Genomic DNA, 27,932 nt, shown 5'->3' with positions numbered 1-27,932 from the left:
ACCGCCGCGGTCTGGGCGCCCGAGGTGACCGTCGGTCTGGGTCCCAGGCTCCAGCCCAGCGTGGAGACGCGCTTCCTCTTCCGCATTCCCAGGCGTCCGGAGGAGAGGGTACAAGTTCGGGGTCCCCGCGAGTCCGAGTCTCCACGAGTCCCGGGTCTGAGCAGCCTCGGCGCGTCCGGCTGCTCTAGCCGCACTCCGGGCGCACGGGCCAGAGGGCGCGGGAAAAAGGGAGGGGTGCCTTCTGCCGGAAGATGAGGAAGCCCGACGGGAAGATCGTACTTTTGGGGGACATGAACGTGGGCAAGACGTCGCTGCTGCAGAGGTACATGGAGCGGCGCTTCCCGGACACGGTCAGCACGGTGGGCGGTGCCTTCTACCTGAAGCAGTGGCGCTCCTACAACATCTCCATCTGGGACACTGCAGGTGAGGGGTGAGGGGCTTCCAGCTGGAGAGAAGCGTCCCCCAGGGCAGGGGTCCCTCAGGGCCGGGGTCTCCCAGGGCAGGGTCCCCCAGGGTAGGCACGTCCTGCCCCACACAGGATCCGGCCCTTGCTCCGCAGGTGTCTGCATCTCCGGGATCAGGCCCCTAGTCACAGTGTGGGACCACCCTTGGCCCCTCTTACTTGACTCCTTTGCTGGTTGGGAAACTGTTCAGCCACTGGGTGCATCTTAGCGACGGTCCCGGAGAACACCCTGGGCTCCAGAGAGTGTGCTGGTGACTTGCGTACCAGAGCACCCAGCCCAGCCAGCTAGTGGCAACCAGAGGCATTTAAGTGCTCCCACCGACAGGATCTCAGCTGCTATCCACAACAGCCTTGCTGAGGGGTGAGCAGAGCTAGTATAAATTACCTGTCCTTACAAAAGAGAAAACAGAGGCTCTGAACTCCCTGAGGGTTTAGGCAGGAAAGTAGGAAGCAGAACTCAGTTCTCCTCCCTCAGTGCCAGGCATGTCTGCATTTTCCACTTATCAGCCGCGTGATCTAGGCTCGTGTGTGTTATGGGGTTTTGAAGTGATTGTCTGTAGAAGCATTTTTAAGATAGGTAGTAATTATTTTTGGTGCGTGTAGTATATTTGTGTTTTTTCAAAAGTACAGTATATCAGAGGGTCTTGATTCAAGCTTTCAGTTTGTTAAGTCAATAATTACACTGACGTTAGAGTGTTACAATAGAATATATTTCCTTCCCCATGAAAACGAATAAGGTACCGCAAGTAAATAAACTGTAAATAGTATGGCCCGTTTGCAATGGGCATGACTTTTTGAAAGCCTGAAACTTTAAGGCCTGACTTTTTAAATGTCTGCACGTAAGTTTTTTATTTGTTTTGTTTTGTTTTATTTTACCTTGTGCCATGCGGCTTGCAGGATCTTATTTCCCTGACCAGGGATCGAACCTGGGCCCATGGTGGTGAAAGCACAGAGTCCTAACCACTGGACTGCCAGGGAATTCCCTAAATGTCTGCACTTTAAGAAGTGATATGTATTCTGGAAGGTCTGGTCCAGAATTTTAAAATTGCCAACTTGGGTGCACCAGTCAGCTGAATAAACAGGATTATAACTCACCTTGTTTTTAAAACTGAATTCATGAAGGCCGCTCTCGGACGTCTACCCCTCCTCTCTCCCTCCTGCTTTCTCTGCTGCTGTCTTTTTTTGTTGTTATGGCTGTTAACATCTTGACTAATTTATTTGAAAACATGCTCTGAAAACAGCCTCTCCGAGGTACAAGTGTACCTTCCCTGCTCTGTTCTCCACCTCCAGGCTTCAGAGTGAGTGAAGTTCCTCTAAGATCCGTTACCTAAGCGGACTCTCTGGCACTAAGCATTTGGTAGCGGTGGAACGAGGGCTGTAGAAATCAGACCACGTTAACACGATGCGTCTGCCTGTTTGGTACGAGGCTGGTCCTGAGGCTCCTTTGGTTGACTGGTTGGGCCTCACTGCTGTCCTTGGTTTATAAGAGGGTGATGCAGGGTTGGAGCTGGGAGACCCAAACCCAGAGGCCTCTGGTGGCTGCTGTTGGAAGCTGACCTTTACCACGTGGCGTGGTGTTTCCGGAACAGGAGCTGACCTTTGGTGTCAGCAGGCGTCTTGGCATCCCGGGTATGAAGGAGCAGTGTAATTTCGATCAACCACTTTCTTCTTCGGTGCCAAGGACGTGGTGCAGCTGGATTCTCGACTGCCAGAGAATTTTGTAATAAGGCTGATGAGATGTCCTCGGTATCTTGTTGGGCTCCCGGGGGCCGCGACTCACTTCCTGGCTGCCCGGGCTGCCGCCTTCTTCCCGGAACCCGGAGTGTGGGCACTGGGGGCCCCAGGCCCCTTCTCCACATTGCTCACCTCCTGTGTACACACATTCAGGGTGACCGAGGCTCAGAGGCAGCAGTGACACAGGCCACCTCTGTGCCTGGCTCCCCAAGGACGGTGGGGTTATGTGCAGCTTGGAGGGAAAAGGCAGGTATGAATCTTTGCCTCTTAGGTTATCCTTGTTGGAAATGCAAAAGTTTAACTTTTAGGCGATTCTCTCTTTTTTTCCTCCTTTTGCCTTGCCCTTAAACTTCCTTTATATTCCACATTGTCTTCTAAGTTGCGTTTGTTTTAATTTTTGTAGCTGAGGCAGAAGGACGGGGACCAGCTAGAGGATGCACGGTTTTGATCGCTGCTCTTGGTCACGTGGCGTGGGTGAGGTGGGAGGGTGTTGAATAAGAAAAATGACAGCTGCTGCCCGAAGCCTGCCGGCGGAGCGGTGAGTGAGCCAGAGCGCGGAGAGATTTGCTGGGCTCTTGGGTAGTTCTCTTAGTCAGCTGGTACAGGACTGCTTCCAAGGGAGTGCGACAGTAGATGGGGCTGGAGCTGGTTCCACCAAGTTTCTCGAATTCTCCCAGGCTCTGCGCGTTGCCCAATTCCAAAGCCACTTCTGCATTCATTACAGCAGCATCCCACTCCCAGTATCAGTTTTAGTTTCCTACTGCTGTCGTAACCAATGACCACAGACTTAGTGGCTCCAAGAGAGGTGAGGTTCAGAGCACTTGATTGAAGATCTTTCCCTTGAACAACTTGAGTGCAGCTCAGGAGAGGATGCTGCAGTTCCGGGTCGTGAAATCGCGGTTTCTGTGGGAGGGGAATGTAATTGCTCCTGCCGTGAAGTTAGCTAGGAGGTCTGGGCCTCCTGTGCAGGACCGAGAGCCTGCATCCTGTGAACGGCTGTGCTGTCCTGGGGGAGCATCTGTGGGGCGTGGGGTGGGGCGTGAGTGAAGACGCCAGAAGACACGGACTGTCCATCTGAGGACCACGAGCCCTGGTCACGCTCCTTCTGCTCTGCGTGGAAGCCGCAGCCCCCTGCCCCGCTTCTAGATCCGGGGGATGGTGGGGATGCTGTGTCGGAAGTGGGGTTCGTTCAGGTTGGAAGAGGCGGCAGCGTTGTGGACCCGCCTGGAGAAGAGCCGTCTTTGCCAGGGGACGCGGAGTTGCTGATCCTTGGCGCTTCGGACCGGACTGCGGGGGCCGCGTGTTGAGCCTCGCGAGACTGGCACAGAAGTGGGTGGGCAGCCCGTGCCACGTGTGCACGGGGCCAGTGGTGGAGGACGCGGCTCTTAGCTCTCTTAATTTATCAGTGCAGCTGCTGAGTGCGTCTTGAGGTCCTAATCGCGACAAGCAGGATTGGTGTGACACGGGGCATCTAGCGGATGACCTCCCCTTTCTGCAGATCTGGGGGCTGACCTGGACCTCCCCGTTGCCCTACGTAGTGTTATTGGCGCCCCGCCCACCCAGTGTTTTACAGCAGCAGAGCTAGTGGCTGCAGCAGAGACCATAAAACACAGAAAGACAAAAACATTCACCCTGGCCCTGTGCAGAATAGTTTGCAGAATAGTTTGCTGACTCCTGGTTTAGGTCACATAAAAAGGAAAGTACTTTTCTAAAAGTCTTTCTGTAGCTTTAGAAACTCCCCGAGGAGTTTAGCATTTAGGGATTGAGGAGACCCCTGGTTCAGTTAAACTCTGACACGCAGCTCTCAGATTTCTCCTGGGTGTCCACTCAGAGCTAGATTGGGGGAGGGTGGGGCCTGGATTAAGATTAGCCTGGGCTCCTACTGAAAAACTGTTCTTGGAAATAAATCTTAGATTAGGTTTGGGATCTGGAAGCTAAGCCTGCAAAGCCTGTGTTGTAGGTGGTCCACATCTTTGTGGGTGGTCCATATCTTTGTGGGTGGTCCACGTCTTGGTAGGTGGGTCAGTGTCTTTGTAGGTGGTCCACATCTTTGTAGGTGGTCCATATCTTTGTGGGTGGTCCATATCTTTGTGGGTGGCCCACGTCTTGGTAGGTGGGTCAGTGTCTTTGTAGGTGGTCCACATCTTTGTAGGTGGTCCATATCTTTGTGGGTGGTCCATATCTTTGTGGGTGGCCCACGTCTTGGTAGGTGGGTCAGTGTCTTTGTAGGTGGTCCACATCTTTGTAGGTGGTCCACATCTTTGTGGGTGGTCCATATCTTTGTGGGTGGTCCACGTCTTGGTAGGTGGGTCAGTGTCTTTGTAGGTGGTCCACATCTTTGTAGGTGGTCCATATCTTTGTGGGTGGTCCATATCTTTGTGGGTGGCCCACGTCTTGGTAGGTGGGTCAGTGTCTTTGTAGGTGGTCCACATCTTTGTAGGTGGTCCATATCTTTGTGGGTGGTCCATATCTTTGTGGGTGGCCCACGTCTTGGTAGGTGGGTCAGTGTCTTTGTAGGTGGTCCACATCTTTGTAGGTGGTCCACATCTTTGTGGGTGGTCCATATCTTTGTGGGTGGTCCACGTCTTGGTAGGTGGGTCAGTGTCTTTGTAGGTGGTCCACATCTTTGTAGATGGTCCATATCTTTGTGGGTGGTCCATGTCTTGGTAGGTGGGTCAGTATCTTTGTGGGTGGTCCACATCTTTGTGGGTGTTCCACATCTTTGTGGGTGGTCCATGTCTTGGTAGGTGTGTCAGTGTCTCTGTGGTGGTCCACATCTTTGTGGGTGGTCCACATCTTTGTGGGTGGTCCATGTCTTTGTGGGAGGCCCACCTCTTTGTGGGTGGGTCACATCTTTAGCACTACTGAAGATTTTGAATGGGCGTCCTCTGGGGTCAAGGCGTCATTTGTAGAATTCCTTTGCTTTCTTGAGCAGAAACAGTGACCTGAATATGAATGTGGGTATTAGGGTAGGTGGAAGAAAATCTACTGTCTGGGCTCAGCAGGGTGGACAGAGAGCCATTGTACGGAGAGATCTCAGAGGACGAAGGCTGCCAGGGCACAGCTGCACGTGCTGGGAGGTCCGCCCGGAGTCTCCCTGGAGGCGGTGCTGGGAATTCTGGGGGTGGGTGGGGGGAGGTATTTCAGGCTTACTAGTGTGGTGCGATTCGGGAGACTTTAACCAATTGAGGTCCACCACATTTGTGAACTAATAGCTGGATCATGTTAATGTCTCTGGGCGATAATTCCACGCTTCGTCGTCTTTAAGTTCGCAGGAGAAATAGAAACTTGATGATTCCTAATTGAACCCCTCTCACCTGGCTGAGACTTCACAGAACTTCTCTCTTTGTGAAAAAAAAAATTTACACACATGTACATGTGTGTACATACATGAGTTTAAAGGAGTTTTTATTCTTAGAATGAGGGCTTCGTCACTGTGACGACAGACTCTCGCGGCCCCTTTCCTCTTGTCCTCCTGTTATGGAGTCAGGTGCCTCAGGGCTGAGCCAGAGGTGCTATTTGGAATTTGTCACACGTGCCCTGTCCGCCTCTGTTTTCACCTTTGCTTGTGGCATCTCTCTCTCCGGGACGTCCCCTCTCCTGGCGATCCCCAACTTGAATTTTGTCCCATCTTCCAAGGTCACATACTTTGTGAAGCAGTCACGGTAGCGCCAGATTCCTGCTTGCTCCGGACTGTACTGCCACGTGACCTGGTGTGCCTTACTGCGTTCTGCCTTTTATCTGTTTTGTTACCGGTTTGTCTTTCCTCTGACTTACAAGCTCTTGGAGGGAAGCATTTGGGTTGTATTCATTTTTACGTTCTCCACAGACTAGCATTTTACTCTGCAGTATTTTCTTTTTAAGCTAAGTTTTGCTGGATGAAGTCGTTGAAAGCAATGGGAACGATTTGGAGCGGCCGAAGTTTGCAGTTTTATGGTCTTAATGATGTATTGACTCTGAATGATAAAATCAGTGTAAAAATGTCATTGTCATGGGCCCTGTAATGCAGCCAAAAATAGGCCGGTGTATGCCTGGTGAGGAAATACTGGTTCCTGACGTCAATTATATGTGCTCTTGAAACAACTCTTCAGAGACTCCTGTCTCTTTTGACTTTGATACATTACGAGTCTGTTTAGAGACGGAGAATAACACACTGGGACTCCTGTTTCTGGGCAGCTGGAGCAGAAGTACTTTCCCTTCCTCTTCCCACTAATTACAGCTAAAAACTTTGGGGTATTATAGATAAAACAAGCATAAGAAGACTCTGAAAGATGGAGAGAAGAGGGCAGACTGCCCAGGGACCTCGGGATCCAAAGGGTGACCCCGTGGTGAGCTCCCTGGGTTTCCTTTTTGCCTCATGTATCCCAGACTTGGAGCTCAAGAAACCAGAAATTTAGAAATGCCAAAGGCTACGGACAAAACAAGACAAAAAAGGCTACTCTCTCACCAGAGGACCAGGAGAGAGGTAGCACAGTAAGACAGAAGCCTTTTAGACACTAACTGCCATACTCTAGCCTACACACAGGAAACACTGGACCCACACCCACCCAGAAGGCCTTGCAGGAACGAGGGCTTCCCCCCTGCCTGGTGGTAATGAGGCACCCCAACTCCTCCACTAGGGGGTGTTGGAGAAGGCCTGCTAGGGTGGTGGGCTCTCATGTCCGGCAGGTGGTAACAAGCTGCCCCCACCCTGCCCACTTCATGGGGCCACGGGAGGCTACGTGGGAAACTTGGGCGTTTTCCAGAAGAGAGGCAGTGCGTGCCCGGCCCCTCAGCTCATGCCGAGTTGATGTCAGAGGGAACCAGCCAAAATGCAAGGTTTAAGTAAGACCCAGAGTCTCATAACGCAGTATGAAAATGTCCAGGTTTCAATCAGAAATCACTCATCGTACAAGAACCAGGAAGATCTCAAACTGAATCCAAAAAGGCAATGAATAGATACCAGCACCAAGATGGCAGAGATGGCAGCGTTATCCGACCAAGGCTTCAAAGCCGCCACCGCAAGAAAGCTTCCGTGAGCAGTAACCGTCGCACTAAACCAATGAGAAAAAATAGAGAGGCTCAGAAAAATAGATCAAAAGAAGACCTCGTGGAAATTTCTGAGCTGAAATAATACAACCCAAATAAAAGACTTGGTGGATGGACTCAGTGAGGGAATGGAGGAGAGAGAGGAAGGAAGCCAGGAACTGGAAGATAGAACCATCAGCTCACCCGATCTGAAATACGGAGAGAAAACAGAATGAAAATGAACAGAGCCGCAGGGACCTGTGGATAAAAGATCTAACATCGTGTCATTGGGGTCTTGGAAGGAGAGGAGAGAGGGTGGGGCTGAAAAGGAATAGCAGGAATAATGCCTGAAAACTGTCCAAATCTGGCAACACACATAAACCTGAGGATTCCCGAATCCGAGAGCATCACAAACAGGATAAACCCAAAGAAACCCAAACTCCAAAAACTAAAGACAAGGAAAACATCTTGAAAGCGGTCAAAGGAGGAAAAAAGATTATAATGACAGCAGATAACTCATCAGAAACCATGGCGGCCAGAAGGAAGTGGCACAGTACTTTCCAAGTGCTGAAAACAAAGATGAAGACTATTGATTTATTTAAAAAAATTTTTTGTAGAAGTATAATTGATTTACAGTGTTGTGTTAGTTTCTTCTGTATAGCAAAGTGACTCAGTTACACGCACATATATACGTTTTTCATATTCTTTTCCATTATGGTTTGTCACAGAATACTGAATATAGTTCCATGCGCTATAGAGACCTTGTTGCTTATCCATCCTACTCATAATAGTTTTGCCTCTGCTAATCCCAAACTCCCAATCCTTCCCTCCCCACCCCTCCTCCCCCTTGGCAACCACAAGTCTGTTCTCTGCGTCTGTGAGTCTGTTTCTGTTTTGTAGATATGTTGATTTGTATCATATTTTAGATTTCACATATAAGTGATATCATATGGTATTTGTCTTTCTCTTTCTGACTTACTTTGCTTCGTAGGATGATCTCTAGATCCATCCATACTGCTGCAAATGGCGTTATTTCATTCTTTTTGATGGTTGAGTCATATTCCATTGTATATATGTACCACATCTTCTTCATCCATTCATCTGTTGATGGACATTTAGGTTGTTTCCATGTCTTGGCTATTGTGAATAGTGCTGCTATGAACATAGGGTGTGCATGTATGTTTTGAATTATAGTTATGTCTGGGTATAAGGACTGTTGATTTATAATTCTTGTTCATCTTCAGTTCCAAAAAATGATTCTGGAAAGACGTGCTTCTCTTATATATGCCACAACCTTGACTCAGAACTTCTCACCTGTTCTCTTCTTTAAATGACAGTATAAGGCGATTTAACGTGCAATTTAATGTGCTATCGTTTAATGTGCTATCGAGGTAAACCTTGGAGTTTTCCTTCCCACATGAATTTTAAAAGCTTTTGGCTTTGTAGCTTAAAACTCCACAAGTTTTGCCTATATAATAGTTTTTGGGTGTTGGTAGATTATCTTGGTTTGTTTTAAGTAAGGTTTATTGAATGTTTGCCCATAAGCAGTAAAGTTCACCCTGATTTTTTAGTTATAGGAGTTTTGACAAACATATACAGTTGTGTAACACAAGCACAACCCAAATACAAACTATTTCCATCATTTAAAACAAATCCCTGGTCTCTCTGAGTCACCTTCTCTACTTACCCCAGCCCCTGGTAACATGGATCTGTTTCCTGTCCCTATAGTTGTCTTTTCTTTTCTTTTTAAAATATTTATTTATTTATTATTTATTAGATTTATTTTGGCTGTTCCGGGTCTTAGTTGCAGCATTCGGGCTTCTTCGTTGCGGCATGCGTGTGGGGTCCTGTTCCCTGACCAGGGATCGAACGCAGGCCCCCTGCGTTGGGAGCGCCGAGTCTTACCCGCCGGACCACCAGGGAAGCCCCTATAGTTGTCTTTTCTAGGAGCATACAGGATGGAGCATCTTGAGTCTAACTTCTTTTGCTTAATGCATTTGAGATCCACCTGTGCTGTTCAGTCCTGTTAATTGTTGAGTAACGTTCCGCTGTATGGATATACCATCGCCAGTTATCTATCCACCAGTTCAAGGATATTTGGGTTGTTTCAGTTTTGAGTGATTACGAGTAGTCACTGTAAGCTTTCACATAGAGGTTTTTGTATGAACGTAAGTTTTCACCTCTCGGGTCAACCACCTAGGAGGTAGACGTTTGGGTTTTATAGTCAGTGTATGTTGAACGCCAAGCTGACCCAACACCACTGGTTAAAAAGCCAGTTTTTGTTTTAGCTTCCATTTGTTGAGATACTTACATTTCCATGTACCGACTTGGGAGATAGTCTGTGTCGTGAACTAGTTAGTTAGCTCTTAAACACTTATGAAGAGAACGGTCTGTTTCTTGTTTTTCTTAGCTGACTTGCCGCACCCACATGTGGGCAGTTAGGCAATGAAAATTTCGTTGATTTCTCTGCCAGCGTCACAGAAGTGTTGCTGGAAAGGCAGGGCGCTTGGAGAGAGGCACTGGGAAGAAAAGACCCAGATTATAAGCTTTCAGCCGTGGCCATAAAACAGACAAGTTTAATGGCTCCCTCTGTCTCATCAGCAGAGTCCTTTGGAAAGAGACTCACGTGTGGAGGCTGGTGACAGCTGCCTCGGCCACTTATCCCCGTGTTTTCACCCAGCCTTCAAAACCAGCTCTTCTCTGAGATCTGCCTTCCTGCCCAGCCCAAGCGAACCCAACCTCACACTAGTATTTCTATTCCAAGAAAAGGCCAAGCTGAGCGTGTATCTCCTGCAAAGTGTTTCATAAACACTGGTTGATCTGTTCTTTGGACCAGGAGGAAGTGGGTGTGAACTGGTGGCTTCCCTCACGCTGGCCCGGCCTCTGTGGGCTGTTCTCAGGTCTCTGAAATAGCTTAGCTGCCCACTGCTCAGTTTCCCATTCTTTTGGCTCAAATAGCCTTGGACCTATGAGCAACGTGGAACTCAGCGTTGACCTCTCTGGGTTTGCCTGCAGCAAAGTTGAGACCAGTCGGACCATTGCAGGAGCATCCTTCAGCTCTGGAGGGTCTTCATTTCCGAGCACAGCAGGTGTCAGTAAACTTGGCATATCCATTGCAGGTACCCACGTCGCAGGGGCACGCAGAGTCCGGTGTAATCCTGTAAAACTAGAGCAGGATTTAAAGATCCACTTTTTCAGCCTCTTCCTCTTTCAGATGAAGAGACAGCCGCGGGAAGTTATTTGTCCAACGTCCGAGAACCGGTTGGTGCAGAAAAGGGGCTGGAGCTAGGGACCTGTGGCTCCTTAACCAAAGTCTTCACACTGTTTACACCTTATTTCATGCCGCCTGTCCCTCCATCATGGACGCTGCTTTTAATTTTAGGGGCCCCTGTGCTTTAAAATCCTCCGCTGCTACAGTCTTCTCAGAAATCAGGGTGGTGTCCTGAGGAAAGCTGGCTTGCGAAGTGTTTTCCGAGGCCGTCCAGGTTGCTGACTCACGGCCCTTCCTTCCTGGGGCTCCTGCCTGTGTGAATAGCAGGGATTACCTTGGCTTCAGCGGTGCCAGACACCATGCTGAGTGCTTTGGGGACCTTGTCTCTTATTTCCTACAACTACTTTGTGGGGTTGGTTTTTTTTTTTTTTTTTTTTTTTGCGGTACGCGGGCCTCTCACCGTTGCGGAGCACAGGCTCCGGACGCGCAAGCGCAGCGGCCATGGCTCACGGGCCCAGCTGCTCCGCGGCATGTGGGATGTTCCCGGACCAGGGCACGAACCGGCATCCCCTGCGTCGGCAGGCTGCGCCTCTACCGCTGCGCCACCAGGGAAGCCCTGTGGGCTTGGTATTTTTATCACCTCCCTTTCGCAAGCCAGGAAGCTAAGGCTCAGGTCATGCTGAATGCTGGGGAGCCCGGATTGAGGTCGGCTTCTCATCGCAGTTAGTGGGTTCCTTTCCACTCTTCCCACCACTGCGTGGGTGCCCAGGCACTTAACTTCAGTGCCCTCCGCGGGCAGAATGCTCCCCCGACACGCTGCCCTGGAACGCCATCCACGGAGACCAGGGAGAGATGCAGACTGGCTCCCTCACGCCTGGGTAGCACCCAGACAGAGCAGAACAAGTGAAGCAGCACAGCGGGCACTGACAAGAAGAGAAGGAGGCCTACTGCCCTCGCCCCCCCCATGCCCTCGTGAGTGCGCGCTGGGCCCGTGATGGAGGATGGATGTTATTAGACGGCCAGTGACTAGCATTTACATTTACAACTTTTGATTTCAGTGGCCTGCGTTAGAAGTTTTGATTTCCGGTTTGTCTGTGATTTCTCATCTGCTATTTGAAAGAGGGTGCGGGGCTGGGACCTCGCTTTTTTCCTGGGTTCATGATATTTATTTGGTTCCCCATTGTTGAAGGGCCACTTGTATTTCCACAAATGCCTGAACCCAGGCATCAGAAGCATTTCTGGGGGCTTCCTGGTGGCACAGTGGGTTAAGAATCCACCTGCCAATGCAGGGGACACGGGTTCAAGCCCTGGTCCGGGAAGATCCCACATGCAGCGGAGCAGCTAAGGCCATGCGCCACAACTACTGAGCCCACGCATCACAACTACTGAAGCCCACACGCCTAAAGCCTGTGCTGCACAACAAGAGAAGCCACGGCGATGAGAAGCCCGCGCACCGCAACGAAGAGTGGCCCCCGCTTGCCGCAACTAGAGAAAGCCTGCGTGCAGCAACGAAGACCCAAAGCAGCCAAAACTAATAAATTAAAAAAAAACAACAAAACCCTTCTGTCTTGGAGAACAGGCCTGGCGGAGGAAGGCGGCCTCAGGCCTGTGGTGTGTAGGTGCCCCTGCTGTGTGTGGGTGACTGGAGGGCATTATTAGGGACTGGGTTAGAGTTGAGGGTGTGTGGTGGTCACTCTTCTTTGTGGAGAAAACAGTTCGCCTCCATTTGCACAAGACTTGATCATTCCCGGGCTGCTCTCTGCGTGTTCCTGTTTTCCTCCGTGAACCCAGGGCTCCTGCATCTGTGGCCCGTGGACACCTGTGCCCTCTTGACGTCTCTGAGCTGCTCGTGACATCGGTCGGGCTCCCTCGTTAAATGAGATCACCAAGATCTTTAACATGTGTTTATTTTTTGCATCTGTGGGAGAGTTATGATTTTGCCCTTTCTTGAAAATCATCTTTTAACACGTGTCAGGGTGGAATTGCTTAAACAATGCTTGCCCAGATCTCGTTCTTGTCCTAACAGAATTCAGAGGCCCTCCACCGCCATTAAAGCTCATCGTCTGGCGTTCCCTTACCCAAGGTATTCCTGCCGCTGTCGGGGTTATGAGCTGCTTACGTCCTGCGGGTCCTTGAGCAGCTGTGTGGCTGCTCTGGGCCTCTGCTTCGAGATCCGTACAGTTGTGCCACTAATGGTGGGGAGGACGAGGTGCATTAGGTGTGCATGTGCGTGTGTGCATGTGTGTGTTATACATGTGTGTGCATGTAGGTATACATGTGCTTGTGTGCATGTGTGTACTGTAGGTATATGTGTGTGCATGTGTGCACGTAGGTATACGTGTGTGTGTCTGAATGTGTTGTACATGTGCATGTGTGTGCATGTAGGTATACACGTGCATGTGTGTGTTGTACATGTCTGTGTGTGCGCGTGTGTGCATGTAGGTATATGTATGCATGTGTGTGTCTGCATGTGTTGTACATGTGCATGCACGTGCATGTAGGTATACACGTGCGTGTGTGTATGTGTTGTACATGTCTGTGTGTGCGTGTGTGTGCACACCCATCTAGCTTGACACTCTGCGTGGCGCTCGGAGTGACACTGCAGCCAGGGTGGGCTCTGTGCCGACCTGAAGGGAGCACGAGCTGACTCGGTTAGAGGAACGGGATTCAGCTGATTGAAGGGAACTGGTGAGGATGCCATCCCAGGGAGCCAGGGGACAGCAGTTCTTCCTTTCTGCCTGGCCGCTTGTCCCGAAAAAGGACAAGTCCATGTGAATGGAGGACGTTTTTAACACTTTCTGAGTTTCTGTCGTGACGGGAGCCCTCCTGTGAGGCTCTTGCTTCCGGGGTGGCCGTGAGTGGTGTGGCCTCACATCACGGTGCCATGTGTGGCTTGTTTTCAACAACCCCTGGGCTGTGTGAGGATACGTTGCTCCCACTTTTCAAAGCCTGTTGACCTACTGTTCTCTTAGCCGGGCCCCTTTTCTATAGCAATTGCAAAAGCACATTCCGAACCTAAGTGATTTCCAGTCTGATTAACTCTGGTTAGTTACTGTGTGACCGCGGGCCCTGGCAGTGTCGCCTTTCAGCTTCCCCGGTTGAGCAGCTGCTCTGTCTGTAGCTGTTCCCCGGGCGCCGAGGACCAGGGAGGGGGCGGCAGAGGGGGACGCGCAGACGCGGCACACGCAGGGCTGGGCTGCAGGGTTGGCCGTGTTACTGCTGCACGCGTCTTGGGGTGATGAGAGCCTCCCGGGACTGCTCCATGGTCACCGTCCCCCTGCCACTGCTCCTCGTGGGAGCCCCAGGGCGGCAGCCGCAGAATCCAGGCCCCGCCCAGACCTTCCCAATGAGAACCTGGATTTTAACCGCATCGCTAGGTGATTCAAGGTCCAGGTCATGAGCCTGGGCTTGCTGCAGCCGCGGGCAGATGAGCTGTGAGTTTCCAGAAGGGCGAGGGTCAGGCCACTGGCACTCGCTGGTGCTGTCTTTACATGCAGTTCTACCATATCTGTCCATCATCTTTCTACCTGTCACTCATCTGTCCATCATCGTCCTTCTACCTCTCTCTATCGTCTGTCTATTTTTAACCATAGGGGATTTTTTTGTGGTAAAATACACATAACACAGCGTTTTACTCATTTTTAAGTGTACAGCTTGCTGGTATTAAGCATGTTCAACTGTCACCACCATCATCTCCAGAACGTTTTCATCTTCCAACTGAAGCTCCAACCCCATTAAACACAAAACCCATCCCCCTCCCTCCAGCCCCTGGTAACCCCTTTTTTGCTTTCTATCTCTGTGAATTTGTCTATTCTAGGGAATTATTTAAAGTGTTTACTTTTATGTATAGCATAATATCATTATATTTAAATATGGTAAACTAAGTTCAAACAGAATACTTTGATATGATTGATTTGAAAGGGTTTTTGCACTGTTAAATTGATACAGTTATATCTAGGTACCCAATCATCCCCAGAAGGTGTTTCTGATTTTACAATGTGTGTCTATGGAAAATGTACTTTCTAGGGAATTTTATTAGAACACACCCAATCTGTTAAGCAAGAGGTACCTAGACATTGTAAACATACGTAAGATCCTTTGTTTCCGTAGGACTGTTCAGGAAAGGTTTCATATACTTCCCTTGGGTTAGAATTACAGCGCTCCCTGCTTATCCTTGGGGGACGCGTTCCGAGACCCCCAGTGGATGCCTGAAACTGTGGATGGTACCAAGCCCTATACATGTTATATTTTTCTTATACGCACATACATATGATAAAGTTTAACTTATAAATTAGGCACAGTAAGCGATGAACAACAATAACTAAAAATAAAGTAGAACAATTATAACAATACCCTGTAGTGAAACAGCACACAATTCAAAACATGACTTGCTTATTTCTGAAATTTTCCATTTAATATTTTTGGACTGTGGTTAACCAAGTGTCATCTGAAACCTCGGAAAGTGAAACCTCGGAAAGTGAGACCTCGGATAAGGGAGGTGATTGTAACAGGAAAACATTTGTTCTCTGCTGTGTATTTCTCAGAAGACTTTATATTATGGAGAAGAAGACAGAAACATTCTGTTAGAAATAACTGGGGTATTGACTGAGTGGGGTACTCCAGATAAGAACCCATTCTAGATAACTTAATATCTTGAGAAAACCCTTTATAGAGTTAAAGAGTTTTCTTAACATGGTATTTGCAGTTCAGTCTTGTCTTTGAATCAAGTTAAAACTTGCTTCAAAAGATCTGAAATGATTTTAGTTTCCTGCTTTAATAAGTAGAGAATTTCGCAAATAATTGACTTTTTCTTTGATAGTCTCTTTTTTTTTTAACCCCACATTTGTTTATTTATTTATTTTTGGCTGTGTTGGGTCTTCGTTTCTGTGCGAGGGCTTTCTCCAGTTGCGGCGAGCGGGGGCCACTCTTCATCGCGGTGCGCGGGCCTCTCACTATCGCGGCCTCTCTTGTTGCGGAGCACAGGCTCCAGACGCGCAGGCTCAGTAGCTGTGGCTCACGGGCCTAGTTGCTCTGCGGCATGTGGGATCCTCCCAGATCAGTGCTCGAACCCATGTCCCCTGCATTAGCAGGCAGATTCTCAACCACTGCGCCACCAGGGAAGCCCCTGATAATCTCATTTTAAAAAGTAATTCTCACAGGACAGCAGAGTATCTGTTGAAGGTAAAGGATATTGGATTTAATATCCTGGTACGTGAGAGTTTTTGTTTTTTAAAGTTAAATCTGTTACGTAAGTGTATTTTCTTTGGATTTGCCTTTTTTCTTAATACTAGAGTGTTAAAGAAGGTCCCTTTATTTGAAGTATTTGGTCTTGTTATTGAATTATTTTTAGTAAATCCATGTCTGAAAAGAGTGAAGCAATTTGAGAATTAAATTCCAGTTATAATTATATGACCTTGAGAATTATTTCATGAAGCCCCGTCAGTGAGTCACAGGCAAGGGATTAACTCATGTGCAGGTAAGTATTTGGGGGGTTCGTACGGCATATGATGTATTCTTGGTTTTTGTTCAGCCTTCAAATTGCGAAACAGAAACAGCAGAGGTGACACGTATGCTGATTTGGGTAAATGTCATTGTATATGTATTGAAATGCGAAAAGAAATCCGTTTTTCTGAAACACTTTTCCTCTTCCCCGTATGTTGCCATTTCTTTAGTTGGAAATCATTTGGGGTTTGGGTTCCTTTACTTATAGAAGGAAGAAAGTCTCATTTTACAGGCGTGGGTCAGGATGACCGTCGTTAAATAGTTGCTGACTGATCTGGTAGTCAGATGAAACGGAAAAGCTGTTTTTCATTTCGTTACTAGTGTAAGCCCGTGGGCTTCCTAGACTCAAAGAATAATCATTGGCTTTGTGTCATGAAGCATGGCTATGTTTAGAATGCCTTTTAATGGTCACAGACGATTAAGAACAAAACTAAAGGACCTATAAATGCAAGCAACTAAGTTGGATTATTGGATTTAAAATAATAGTTTATCTTTAAAGTGTTATCTAATCACCGCCTTTGACGGTGTCATTCATTAATCTGTGTTGAGGTTTTAGGTCTTCCTTCTGGCAGAAAAGATACCCCAGTAATATGGTGGGGTAGGATTTTTTTCCTTTTCAACTTCTCGACTTTCATCTCCAGCTGGTGGCTGTTGGATCAGTCTCTGCCTGCGTGGAATTTTCGTGAGGTTCCTGTAGGTGACCCTCAGGCAGGGCAGTGGGAAGGGTCTGCTCCCTGGGTGATGCCGCCCGGTCGCTGAGGCCAAGCTTTAAGCCCGCGTAGATGGGAAAGTGCGGGGCAGCCTCCAGCCCCGTCTTGGCGTTGCTGTCACCATCTGAGAAGAATCCCTGCAGGGCGTCCACACCCTGTGGGACGTGCTTCTACCGGAGGACTCCTGCTTTCGCTGTTGGTGCTTATCTTGCCTTTTGGGATTTGCTCAATTTCTGATGAGAGAGCTATTGCAGAAAGCATCCCATTGTTACTTATTCTAGACTTTGAAATACTGCCATTCTTTTTCAAGCCCAGTTTTGTCCCGCTCACCCTTCTTGGAGCAGGACTTGATCTGACAGTGCAGCCCCTGGACCCTGGACCCTGGACCCGGTGGCCAGGGTTCAGGACCCGCCTCTGCCATTCGCTGCCTGTGTGCCCCTGGCCTTTGTGCTCCTCTGTCAGCGTTTGCTTCAGGCCTGGGGGTGCAAATGAGGCCACAGTCCCCGCCAGGGGATGGGAGGGAGTAAACGGCCATGCGTGTAAAGGGCTCGGACGTAGTGAGTGCTCTAGATGGGTTAGCTCTTGGGAAAGTTAAGCACATGCAGTGCACTCGCTCTGAGAGCCAGAATAGCTCCCGGTTCTGTTCTGTCTGCTTGACGAGGTCCCTCCATGTGGACATTGTTCCTTCTTCTCCAGGAAGTCTCAGTCTTTGCTCTTAAAGCCCTTCAACTGATTGGACGAGGCCCACCGACATTATGGTAGGTGATCTGCTTTGCGAAGTCAGTGATTGCCGATGTTAATCACACTTAAAAAAAAATACCTTCCTGGCAACATTTAGACTTGCATCGGACCACAGAGCCGGGCACCACGGCCTGGCCACGCTGACACGTAAAATTAAGCGTCACGCACGGCACGACGGTCGGTGGTGGATCACGCCCTCGTTTCCCGGAGCCTCTGCGTGGGGGGTGGGTTCTCAGATGAAGTGTCCGTGCCCTGTTGCCCCCTCAGTTTGCACACACAGGTGGAGGCAGCTGTGCCCAGCGGTGGCTCCACACAGCCGACCCCTTTTATCACCCTGGGAAGACACGTGGACCCATCTTCTGACTGCATGAAAAGAGCTCTAAGCATCTGTTCTTTGCGAACGTTCCTGGGGGGCAGCTGTTTCCACGGCTGTTCTCTCACCAGATTCGCTATCAGTGTAGAGACACATACACGCAGAGGGAACGTTCCAGATCTTCCCTGTGACTGTAACCTGTAGTCAAATTGCGTCACACTGAACACAATGGAACTAAAGTCATCCTTCAGGTAGTATTATTTATAATGCTGCGGGTGGAACTTGGAAGCTTTAGAAAAGGATTTTGTTTCATGTTTTAAGCATCTCTCAGAAGGGAAGGGCGTCACTGCTCATTCTGGGCTGAGTTTCTCCGGGCTGTGCTGGGGCCCATCTCTGAGGTCGCCCTGGAGTTTTAATTGCTCCCCTCTCTGGTTCTGTGGATCTGGGTTTTTTTATCTTCATGTTGCCACATCGATATTTCTGTGGGCGTTTTTAAAGTTCCTCTTTCTTTCACTGTCTGCACTTAGATTTCCTGGTAGACCTCACTCTACCAGGAAATAAGGATCCGCTCCCGGTTCTGTTCTGTCTGCTTGACGAGGAATAAGGAATAAGGGTCGTTCTGATTCTTACCCTGAATGACTGCCTCTTACCTCCCACTTCTGCTTAGCGGCTGCACGTCACATTCTCCGGGGGTACATTTAAAGGGATTGGATACCCACACCCCTGCCCTGCCGGATCCTAGCTCCTGTGCTCTGGGGTAGGGGGTCCGAGCGTCACTGTTTTTTAAAAGCTGCCCCCTCCCCTGTTTAAAATGTGCAGCCAGTGTTGTAACATGGTTTCTGGCGGCCGTACCACCCATTGGGTTATTTAAAACTATTTAAGCCAAAAGGACGCGACGCTCGGGGTGGTCATCTGGCCAGAGGACGCTGGAGCATCGAAGAGAAAGCAATCAGGCATTTGATCTTCATTGTCTAGCAGCAGGTTGGGGTGATTGTGGCCACTGACCTCTGTCCTCCTGCCCTGGGCTGGTTTTCAGTTCCAGTTACACAGTGGGTGGCAGCCACATGACAGAGTGTCCCCGAGAAATGGGGAGAAGGTCGTCCTCGGAAGGCAAGCCTCATACACATACGGAAGGTGTAGGAGATCGGTCAGCAGCAAAGGTGACCAGCGGGCCCCGGGGGACAGTACATGTGCTGATGAAGAGCTCAGACGGGGGCGGCCCTGGGATGGTGGAGCCGACCCTGAAGTTTGGGAGGAATCTGAGTCACGGTTTAATTAACCAGCACTCACGGAGGGCTTCACACGCGCCAGGCACAGCTCCGGCCCATGGAGTAAATTAATTCCGTTTTCACCAGCCCCTTTGGGTGGGTACTGTCCACATTTGGGTGATGGGAAACAGAGGCCCAGGGAGTTAAGGACCTGCCCCCAGGGCACACGGTGAGGGTTAATCCAGACAGTCTGTCTGGGAGTTGGGCTCTTTGTAGGCGGTTAGACCTCAGACGGCCTGGTCTCCGGTACCGTGTCCTGGCTCTGGGCTCCACCTTCCTGCTTCTGTGGGCCACATCCTGTGCTTTCTGTGCCTTGGTTTCTCCCTCTGTGAAATGTGGGCAGGGGAAGGCCCACTTGGTGTGGTTACTGGGGAGACGGTGTGAGTTTGCTGAACGCCGAGGACTTGTTGACGGTTATAACGCCGAGCCAGCTTCCTTCCGGCCATGAGTCCAGTGTTTCCTGTACCTGGGCCGGGAAGGGATGATGGAGATTAATCTCTCATCCCCTGTAGCAGACCACCCCATTGGTATCCTGGGTTCCCACTCCACGTGTAGAGAATGGAATCGGCTCTCTGGGCGAATGGACAGTGCCTTTCTTGATTTGTGATTCTGAAGACCTGACTTAGGGCTCCGGCAAACCTGTTAGGTCCTCCCCCGGGACCCCGTCCGCTGTGGCCAGCTGGCCTCCCTCTCCAGCTGCCCTGGACTTGCCCATCCACGTCCAGCCAGTTTTGTTGCATATCAGGAGTTCGTTCTAGGATGTGTCTGATCGGATGCTGGTGGTATTGTTAACAGATTCTGTGTTTCTCCTTAACCATCAGGATAACTCACGCCCACCCCTGAACTGTGTTGGCGACACCAAGCTTAACGTGTCATTTCTTGTTTGTTAATTTTATTTTATTGTGGTAAGAACCCTTAAGCTACCCTCTTACATGTTGTTAAGTGCACGTTACACTGTGGCTGACCTCAGCTACCGGGTTGCGTTTGCACAGCTCATCTCCATAAGTTTTGCATCGTGCTGGTGAAACTTTATGCCCGTGGCTAAGTGACTCCCCATGTCCCCTCCCCACAGACCCTGGCCACCACCATTCTGCTGTTCGGTTCTATGAATCTGACTATTTTAAATGCTTCCTAGAAGTGGAGTCGCGCAGTGTTTGTCCTGCGACTGACTTGTCAGCACCTCCAAGTTCCTTGCGGCTTTATTCACTGTAGTCACGAATGGAAGCAACTTACATGTCCTTTGACAGATGAATAGATAAGAAAATGTGGTCTATGCATACAATGGAATATTATGCAGCTTGAAAAATAGAAGGAAATTCTGTAATATGCAACAACGAGGATACACCCAAGTGAGACAGTCACTCCTTGATTTGCGTCACAGACAGGCCAGAGCTCCTGGGCAGTCCCACGTCCACCCGTCCTGAAGCCCTGCGGTCCACCCACGGCCAGGGAGCCCAGGCCGCTTCCTGGAGGTGAAGGAGGCTGGGCCCCTCTCTCCGACCCCTGTCTCCAATGCCATGGCAGGCTGTACGGCAGGGGCCACGTACGCCAAGCCTGGCAGCCTGACCCTCCGCTGTGCTGGTTAAACTGGAAACAACTTGTGATTTTTCTTATTGCCGCCTCAGGGCTGGTGCAGGGTTAGCCCAGTGCCCTGGCATCCCCAGAATTGGACCACGAAGTAAAGGAGACTGCCAAAACTCCTAGAGCTGCAGCTTTGGAATTGGTGCTAAGGGACCTGGGTTGGGGAGAGAAGGGGAGAGAGAGAGAGAGAGAGAGGGAGAGAGAGAGAGAGGTGGAGAGAGAGAGAGGGACAGAGGGAGAGAGAGAGAGAGAGAGAGAGAGGTGGAGAGAGAGAGAGACAGAGAGACAGAGAGGGGGAGAGAGAGAGAGAGAGAGAGAGAGAGGGACAGAGGGAGAGAGAGAGACAGAGAGAGAGAGAGACAGAGAGAGACAGAGAGACAGAGAGACAGAGAGAGGGAGAGAGAGAGACAGAGAGGTGGAGAGAGAGAGACAGAGAGACAGAGAGAGGGGGAGAGAGAGAGAGAGAGGTGGAGAGAGAGAGAGAGAGGTGGAGAGAGAGAGAGGGACAGAGGGGGAGAGAGAGAGAGAGAGGTGGAGAGAGAGAGAGGGACAGAGGGAGAGAGAGAGAGACAGAGAGACAGAGAGACAGAGAGACAGAGAGACAGAGAGAGGGAGAGAGAGAGACAGAGACAGAGAGACAGAGAGACAGAGAGAGAGGTGGAGAGAGAGAGAGACAGAGAGACAGAGAGAGGGGGAGAGAGAGAGAGAGAGAGAGAGAGAGGTGGAGAGAGAGAGAGACAGAGAGAGAGAGAAATACCCGATTTGAGTACGTGGGAAGGGAACCTGTGAGCATCCCAGTTTAAGCCCATCACCGATGAGGAAGTCATCGCTCTGAGGGGTCCAGGAGCTGCCATTACAATGGGCTAGCACCAGGGGCCTGGCTTCCGGCTCAGCGCACATTCACAGACTACTGGAAAACTTACTCAGCAGCCTTGGGTTCCAGTACGCCCAGAGCCAACCGCAAGCGGCCTTGTCTCACCACCTCCCCACTTAGTCTTCACCGCCTCTGTGATGCCAGAAATACCAGGCTCCCACTTAAATGCAATTAGGACTAAATTCAGAACCTTTGTTCCCTGTCGGACTAGCCTGTCTGATTATGGGCACGACGCTCCTTTGAAAGCAGCCTTAAAGCTCCAGATTACATCCAAAATGATATTTAAGAATTTCAAGCATGGGGGGCTTGCCTGGTGGCGCAGTCACCACAATGCAGGGGACACGGGTTCGAGCCCTGGTCCGGGAAGATCCCACGAGCCCGTGCACCACAACTACTGAGTCTGCGCTCTAGAGCCCGCGAGCCACAACTATTGAGCCCACGTGCCACAACTACTGACGCCCGCATGCCTAGAGCCCGTGCTCCGCAACAAGAGGAGCCACCGCAATGAGAAGCCCGTGCACCGCAACGAAGAGTAGCCCCTGCTCACCGCAACTAGAGAAAGCGCGCGCGCAGCAGTGGAGTCCAATGCAGCCAAAATAAAATAATAAAATAAGTAAATGTGGTGTATATATATATATATATATATATATAAAGAATTTGAAGCATGAAACTGCATAATTGTAAATTCTTTAGCTGGGGTAACGGTATTTGACTTGTTTGCGCTGGTTGATGGGTAGCTGACAGACCGTGGGATTTGATCAGCAGCTCTTGTCCACCTCTTTTCAGGTTGGCTTTGGGATGCTTTAGTTCCTACTTCCTTTAGTTATTCTGCTTTCTCTTTTGGTACTATTATTATTTACTTTCTTGGTTTTTTAAAGGCAAACGAGACATTTTTATCTGGAAAGGAAAACTATTTTGGGCCTAGGCATGAACAGGTGCCCGCTGTCCTCAGAGAACTATGTAACAGAGCTGGAAGCGATTCTCCCGGGATGGCCGGCACGCCACTCTGTCACCCTCCTGTGAAGTCTGGCGGGTGGGAGCTGACGGCATTTTTAGCTGTTGGAAAAACCTCTTGCTGCCAGGCTCGCCGTCTGTGAGATGAGCCTGTGTGAAAGGAAGGGTCCCAGCTCAGTGGTAATGATGGGGAAGCATTTCTTGGTTTTCTTTGCTTCTTGGCTAACGTTTCCTATTGCCAGTTTTGGAAGACGCGTTGCTCTTCATCTCCCATGGGGGTCCACGAAGGGATGGGAGAATGCTGGTTAGTTTCTGCCCGTAAGCTCACGGTGTCATTTGACATGAGACTTTCATAATTAAATTATTAGTCAGCGGGCTGACCTGCTGTTGGTATGCACAAGGAGGGAATGTGCTCTTCGGGTGCCAAATTCCGGAGCACCCCGAGGGTAGGCAGGCTGCCCTTCCCAGCAGACCGGGGCAGGAGCCCAGCAGCTGTGAACTTGCTTTCCAGGAAGTGGCTCTCATCCTCGGGACCACTGCGGGATCGCAGGACGCGTCCCTCCAACTCCTGCCGGTCCTGGCTGGGGCGTCACCCCCTCCAGTTTGCCTCCCCGTCCGATCACTTGGGGGCCACTTGGGGCCTCGCTGGAGAAGCAGGTCCCTGGCTTGGGGTCCTGCTCCGAGCGAGGGCGATGACGACTGTCAGGTGTAGCCCGTGTGGCCCTTCTGGGCGCAGCGTCCTTCTCCACAGGCCGCTGTCTCCAGGGCTGGCACGTTGCCAGCCGGCTGGGGCCAGCATGTCGCCGTTTCAGAATGATTGGGGTGGAATCCTCTGTATTTCTTGGCCATTTGGCTGAAACCTGGTTTAATGGCAAAGATCACTATATTTTGTATAAGTAGCTGTGTGGAGGTGTCACGCCTTCCATACGAGCTGCGAAGACCCCTGGACCAGGGCTTCTCCATTTCTTTTGTGCCACGGATCCCCTTGTATCCGAGTGGCACCAGCCTGTGACCCTTTTTCTGAACTTCAACGCATGCCATAAAACACCAGGTTTTCCCAGGAAACCAGGTTTTCTTTACTGGCAGGTCTAATAGCCGTTGAGATTTTGAGCTGACGATAGACATACACAACTGCAGTGTGGATTGAAAGCCTCTGTTATTTCTGTCGGCGACACAGCACAGGGTTTGCTTCCTGTAGCCATTTCTGGTTTGTTGCAATGTGTCTATGGAAGGAAATGCTAACTTTCAGTTAGAGGATGGTGAGGATAGAGATTACACCTTTCCCTGTTCAAGGTCATGGACTCCTGGGCTCTGTCCCCACTGTAGTCAACGGGGGGCTCTGTAGCCCAAACTAGAGACTGCAGCAGAGGAACAGCCTTTCATCAGAGGCAGTCGGGGGGAATCTTGAGGTGGCTTGGCTGGGGGCTACTGCTGGGATGAGCTGGGGGTTTGGTGCTTTGCCTGATGGAGAAGGAGCCCTGGGCGGGGGGGTCAGGTGCAGGATGTCAGGGATGAAGTGTTGGTGTTACCTGGGGAGTGTGGACTCAGATGGTCGCATTGTGCAAGCACGTAAGAGCTGGGCAACTTTCAGTCCACTGCCGTCATTGACACGGGGGTCTTTGCATCTGCATCCAGGACAGGGGCAGACGATCCCACCCTGACCCTGTCCTCCCTGGTGCCTTGTCTGCCCACCCACCTGCCCCACCCGCCTCGTCCTTCAGGGAGGAAATGTGGTCCTGCGGGCACCGAGAGGCTGGGTGCTTTGGAGGGTGGGTGGCGTGGAGCACAGAGGCTCAAGGCGCAATGATTGTCGGGGGGCTGCTGCCCCACATGCACCCCACAGAGGAATGAAAGCAAACTCCGGGCCCGGTTCTTCGGGAGTCCGGATTCCATTTAGGGAGAGGCATGTCAAGGGTGATTGATTAGGTCTGCAAGGACCAGTGAATGTGGGCAAGTGTGCTTCAGGTGACGTCAATCCTGGGCTCCTCCGTGGAGCAGGGTGGGGTGGGGGCCCTCCCAGGGAGGCCTACCTGTTATGGAGTCCAGCCTCGTACTGCTCACTGCACACCATGCCAGTAAATTGAGAGACAAGTTTTTGGGGCAAAGAAAAGCCACTTTATTTGCAATTCCAGCGGACCGAGAAGGCGGTGCACTGGCGGTCCCAAAGACCCACCTTTCCCAATTATTAACAGAATCCAGGCCTCTTTCCTACTGAAACGGCAGGGGGTGTGGCTGGTTGTTGCACGCCCTTGGTGCCTGTATCCTTGGTTTTCACAGCTGTCCAGAGGTCAGGGCACAACGTTCCTATTAATCTCCAACAAGACAGTTGTTATTTTTCTGTTCTGCAACTTTATCTCTATATGAATGGAAAAGAGTTATACCTTTAAAGGTCAGAGCCTGGAGAATGGGCTCTCCTGCATATTTCAGGCTCTAGGCAACATTCTTTTACAAAGGGGCAGAGCCAGCGTGACTCAGCACAGGCGTCAGAGCCCAGGGTTAGTGCCAAAGGAATAGATCCACTTTGGAGTCAGGTTTGCTCTTCTCTGTTACACACCCAGGTCCAGGGGGTTTTCCCTCCGCCCATGGAGGGTGTGAACTCAGACGGCAGCCGTAGGAGGTGTGATTGGTCCCGGGGCCTGGGATGGCTTCAGGAGGGGCCCCGTTTTGCATTTATGAACTTCCCTCCATGGAGTCAGTGAACCGTCTTCCCATCGTGAATGAGGAAGAAGGGAAACCAAGGGGGCCATTGGGGAAAACCTGGGAACAAACGTGGTCACGCTTGGCCTCCGGAGACCCCAAGGTGAGGGGCACTGGCCTTGCCGCTTACTGTGATCTGGGCCTTTTACATACAGGGCTTCTGATGATTTGATATGAAGGAATAAAGGTATTCAAGTGTGACGAAATTTCAGTTCTTTGGGGGTTTAACCCATCAAGGTTTTCCCTCCCTCCCTCTGTCCCCCTCCCTCTCCCTTGCCCCTCTCCTTACCCTCTTCCCCTCCCCCAGTGTCTTCCCCTGGGTCTGCAGTTCAGAGTAAAGGTGGGAGTTGAGATGGGTGCAGGGTGTGAATTCAGCCTCTGACATGATTGAGACTCCTACCACCTAGCAAATGAGAACAAATTGTTACGAAACAAACCAAGAAATCTTACATGAGAGAAAAACTGTGTTGTCCTTTTTTTTTAAAAAAAAAAACACATGGAGGGGATGATTTGTGGCTTCACTTACACAGCACATTAGCGGCACCGAGCGCGGGGCCGGGGGGTGGGGGGCGAGTAAAGCCACAGGTCCTGTCCTCCCTGGTGGAGACAGGTGTCTGTTAGCTGCATGACCGAGACCTCCACTTGGGGCTGTGCTGAGCGTCTGCGTCGGGGCTCAGAGGGACGAGGGACAGGCCAGGACAGAAGGGGGACCTGGAAGGGGGCCAGGGGCCCCTGGGAGTCACAGTCAGCAGAAGCCCCGGGAAGTGCCCACCCTCTCCCCAAAAGACCAGAGAGAAGGAGGTCGGCCCAAGGGAGATAAAACTGAAAAGGCAAGGAAGGCCTCAGCCCCTGCACAGGGGCTGTCACCTGGGGCCTGTGCAGCCCTGATTGGTGCCCACGGGCAGGGGAGGGAGGGAGGAAGAGGTGGGAGGAGGTCTGGGGGGCCCGGGGCCGCCTGCATCCGCTGTCACTTCCCCACCCTGGGCAGGCCGGGGCCCAGGCTTCAGGGGTGGGGCCAGCCGTCGGTGGCGGGATGTCCATACCTGCTTCGCCGTGTGGCGTGCACAGCGGTGCCCAGCTTGGCTCGAAAGTGAAGTTGCTCTGTCTTCCCTCAAAGAGAGGGCATTTCCTTACTGGGCGTGTTCTCTGTTCCGACACACTCACTTCTGAGGCCTTCTCCAGGAGGTCCGCAGCCTGCGGGTGGGGAGGTGGCCTTGGAGGTGGGGCAGGGCCTTGGGCCCGGGGAGCTCTGCTCTCCCCGGGAACACAGACTTGCCTGGTGCCACGTCAGCACGACTGCCACGCTGGGAGGTGGTACAGAGTGTGTCATCGAGAGGAGCAGGACCCTTGGCGGGAGCGTCGCGGGTAAACATCCCCGTGTAAGACGCAGAGATAGGAGCAAAAGCCACACCACCGCCCATTGGGGGAAAGCAGGGCCCGGCTGTCTTCCTCCGTCTCGTGGGTTCACTGCGGTGGGTGGACGGGGCTGTGCAGGACCTGCTGGCCGTGGGGACTGACCATCACCCCGTCTTTCTGCACAGCAGGGTCTCCATCCCGTTCAGCTCCAGCCACACCTACGTTTGGGGTCACGATTCCATGGTCCCTCCCAGGGGTCCCTGGCGGCATGGTCGGGGGGCACTGCCAGAGAGGAGAGGTAACTGTATCTTTCTCCCCCCTCGCCCCCAGGGCGCGAGCAGTTCCATGGCCTGGGCTCCATGTACTGCCGGGGGGCGGCCGCCGTCATCCTCACCTACGACGTGAACCATGCCCAGAGCCTCCTGGAGCTGGAGGACAGGTTCTTGGGCCTGACGGACACGGCCAGCGCCGACTGCCTCTTCGCCATCGTGGGAAACAAGGTGGACCTGAGTGAGGAGGGGCCCGGGGAGGGCGGCCAGGAAGGAGGGCAGGGCCCTGGGCTGGCTGGCGGCGGCGGCTGTGCAGCCCCCAGGCTGCCGAAGCAGGTGCAGCCGGAGGACGCGATGGCCTTTTACAAAAAGATCCTCAAGTACAAGATGCTGGATGAAAAGGACGTGCCGGCCGCGGAGCAGATGTGCTTCGAGACCAGCGCCAAGACCGGGCACAACGTGGATCTGCTGTTCGAAACCCTGTTCGACATGGTGGTGCCCGTGATCCTGCAGCAGAGGGCCCAGGGGCCGCCGCAGACCGTGGACATCACCAGCTCCAGGCCGCCCGCACGGACCAGATCTGGGTGCTGCGCCTGACGTGCCCAGGCCCGGCCCCCCAGGGTGCACGGACGGTCAGAGGAGAAGATCGGGGGTCACTTTGTAGAACTGCACTCGGAGGAGGAGACCGGGTGGAAATGCCAGCCAGTAGCGAAGGTCCCCGTGACTGGTCCCCCACGTACATCGCTGCCCTGGGAGGTGGGGAGTGGACGAACCGTCCAGGGGAGCCCCCTGCAGAGCCGGGCTCCCGGAGACCGCCGTCCCCTGGCTGCCCCGTCTTCACACCTGGCCTCTGACGGAAGGTTTTCGGCTGTCTCGGCACCTGTGTGACTTTCAAACGTTTCTGCTCACTGTGATTTATCTTCGGTCCTACCGTTCGGTACTTGTACCCTGATGCATCGTAATGATTCTCGATAAATGTTAATTTATACAAAATCAGGAATCAATGTTTTTTATATCGGTCGCAGCATTGTGAGCCACATGTATTATTAAAAAGGATTTTGAGAAGAACTTTGATTTAGACTTTATTCGTGCTCCCATGGGCTCCTTGCTGGGGGGGCTCGAGTGATGGCTGTGAGCTTAAGGCATGTCTCTCTATCTTTAAAAGCTGCGTCGAATCCTACAAATTCCAGGTATTTAGGTTGGCCCATCTGCCTAGTTGTCTTGAAGACACGAGTTCCGATAATAGAAGCAA

The 27,932-nt window shown here is 51.3% G+C and overlaps 1 protein-coding gene across 1 annotated transcript; it reads left to right on the top strand.

Annotated features, from left to right (window-relative positions):
* Positions 1-27,728, top strand: RAB20 (RAB20, member RAS oncogene family). Its single transcript, XM_060129548.1, has 2 exons — positions 1-423; positions 26,742-27,728. Exons 1-2 carry the CDS (start codon positions 252-254, stop codon positions 27,275-27,277), a joined length of 708 nt encoding a protein of 235 aa, XP_059985531.1. The 5' UTR covers positions 1-251; the 3' UTR covers positions 27,278-27,728.
* Positions 27,729-27,932: the final 204 nt, after the last annotated feature.

The sequence above is a fragment of the Lagenorhynchus albirostris genome, chromosome 18 (assembly GCF_949774975.1).
Source record: "Lagenorhynchus albirostris chromosome 18, mLagAlb1.1, whole genome shotgun sequence".
NCBI classification, from domain to species: Eukaryota; Metazoa; Chordata; class Mammalia; order Artiodactyla; family Delphinidae; genus Lagenorhynchus; species Lagenorhynchus albirostris.
The sequence above is the reverse complement of the archived record's forward strand: the minus strand, read 5'-3'. Positions and strand labels throughout refer to the sequence as shown.

Bases quoted from the DNA above. Each gene is read 5' to 3' on its own strand.
- RAB20 (XM_060129548.1), top strand. From the start codon at position 252: ATGAGGAAGCCCGACGGGAAGATCGTACTTTTGGGGGACATGAACGTG. The intron at 424-26,741 runs GTGAGGGGTGAG...CCTCGCCCCCAG, and splicing joins CTCCATCTGGGACACTGCAG to GGCGCGAGCAGTTCCATGGC.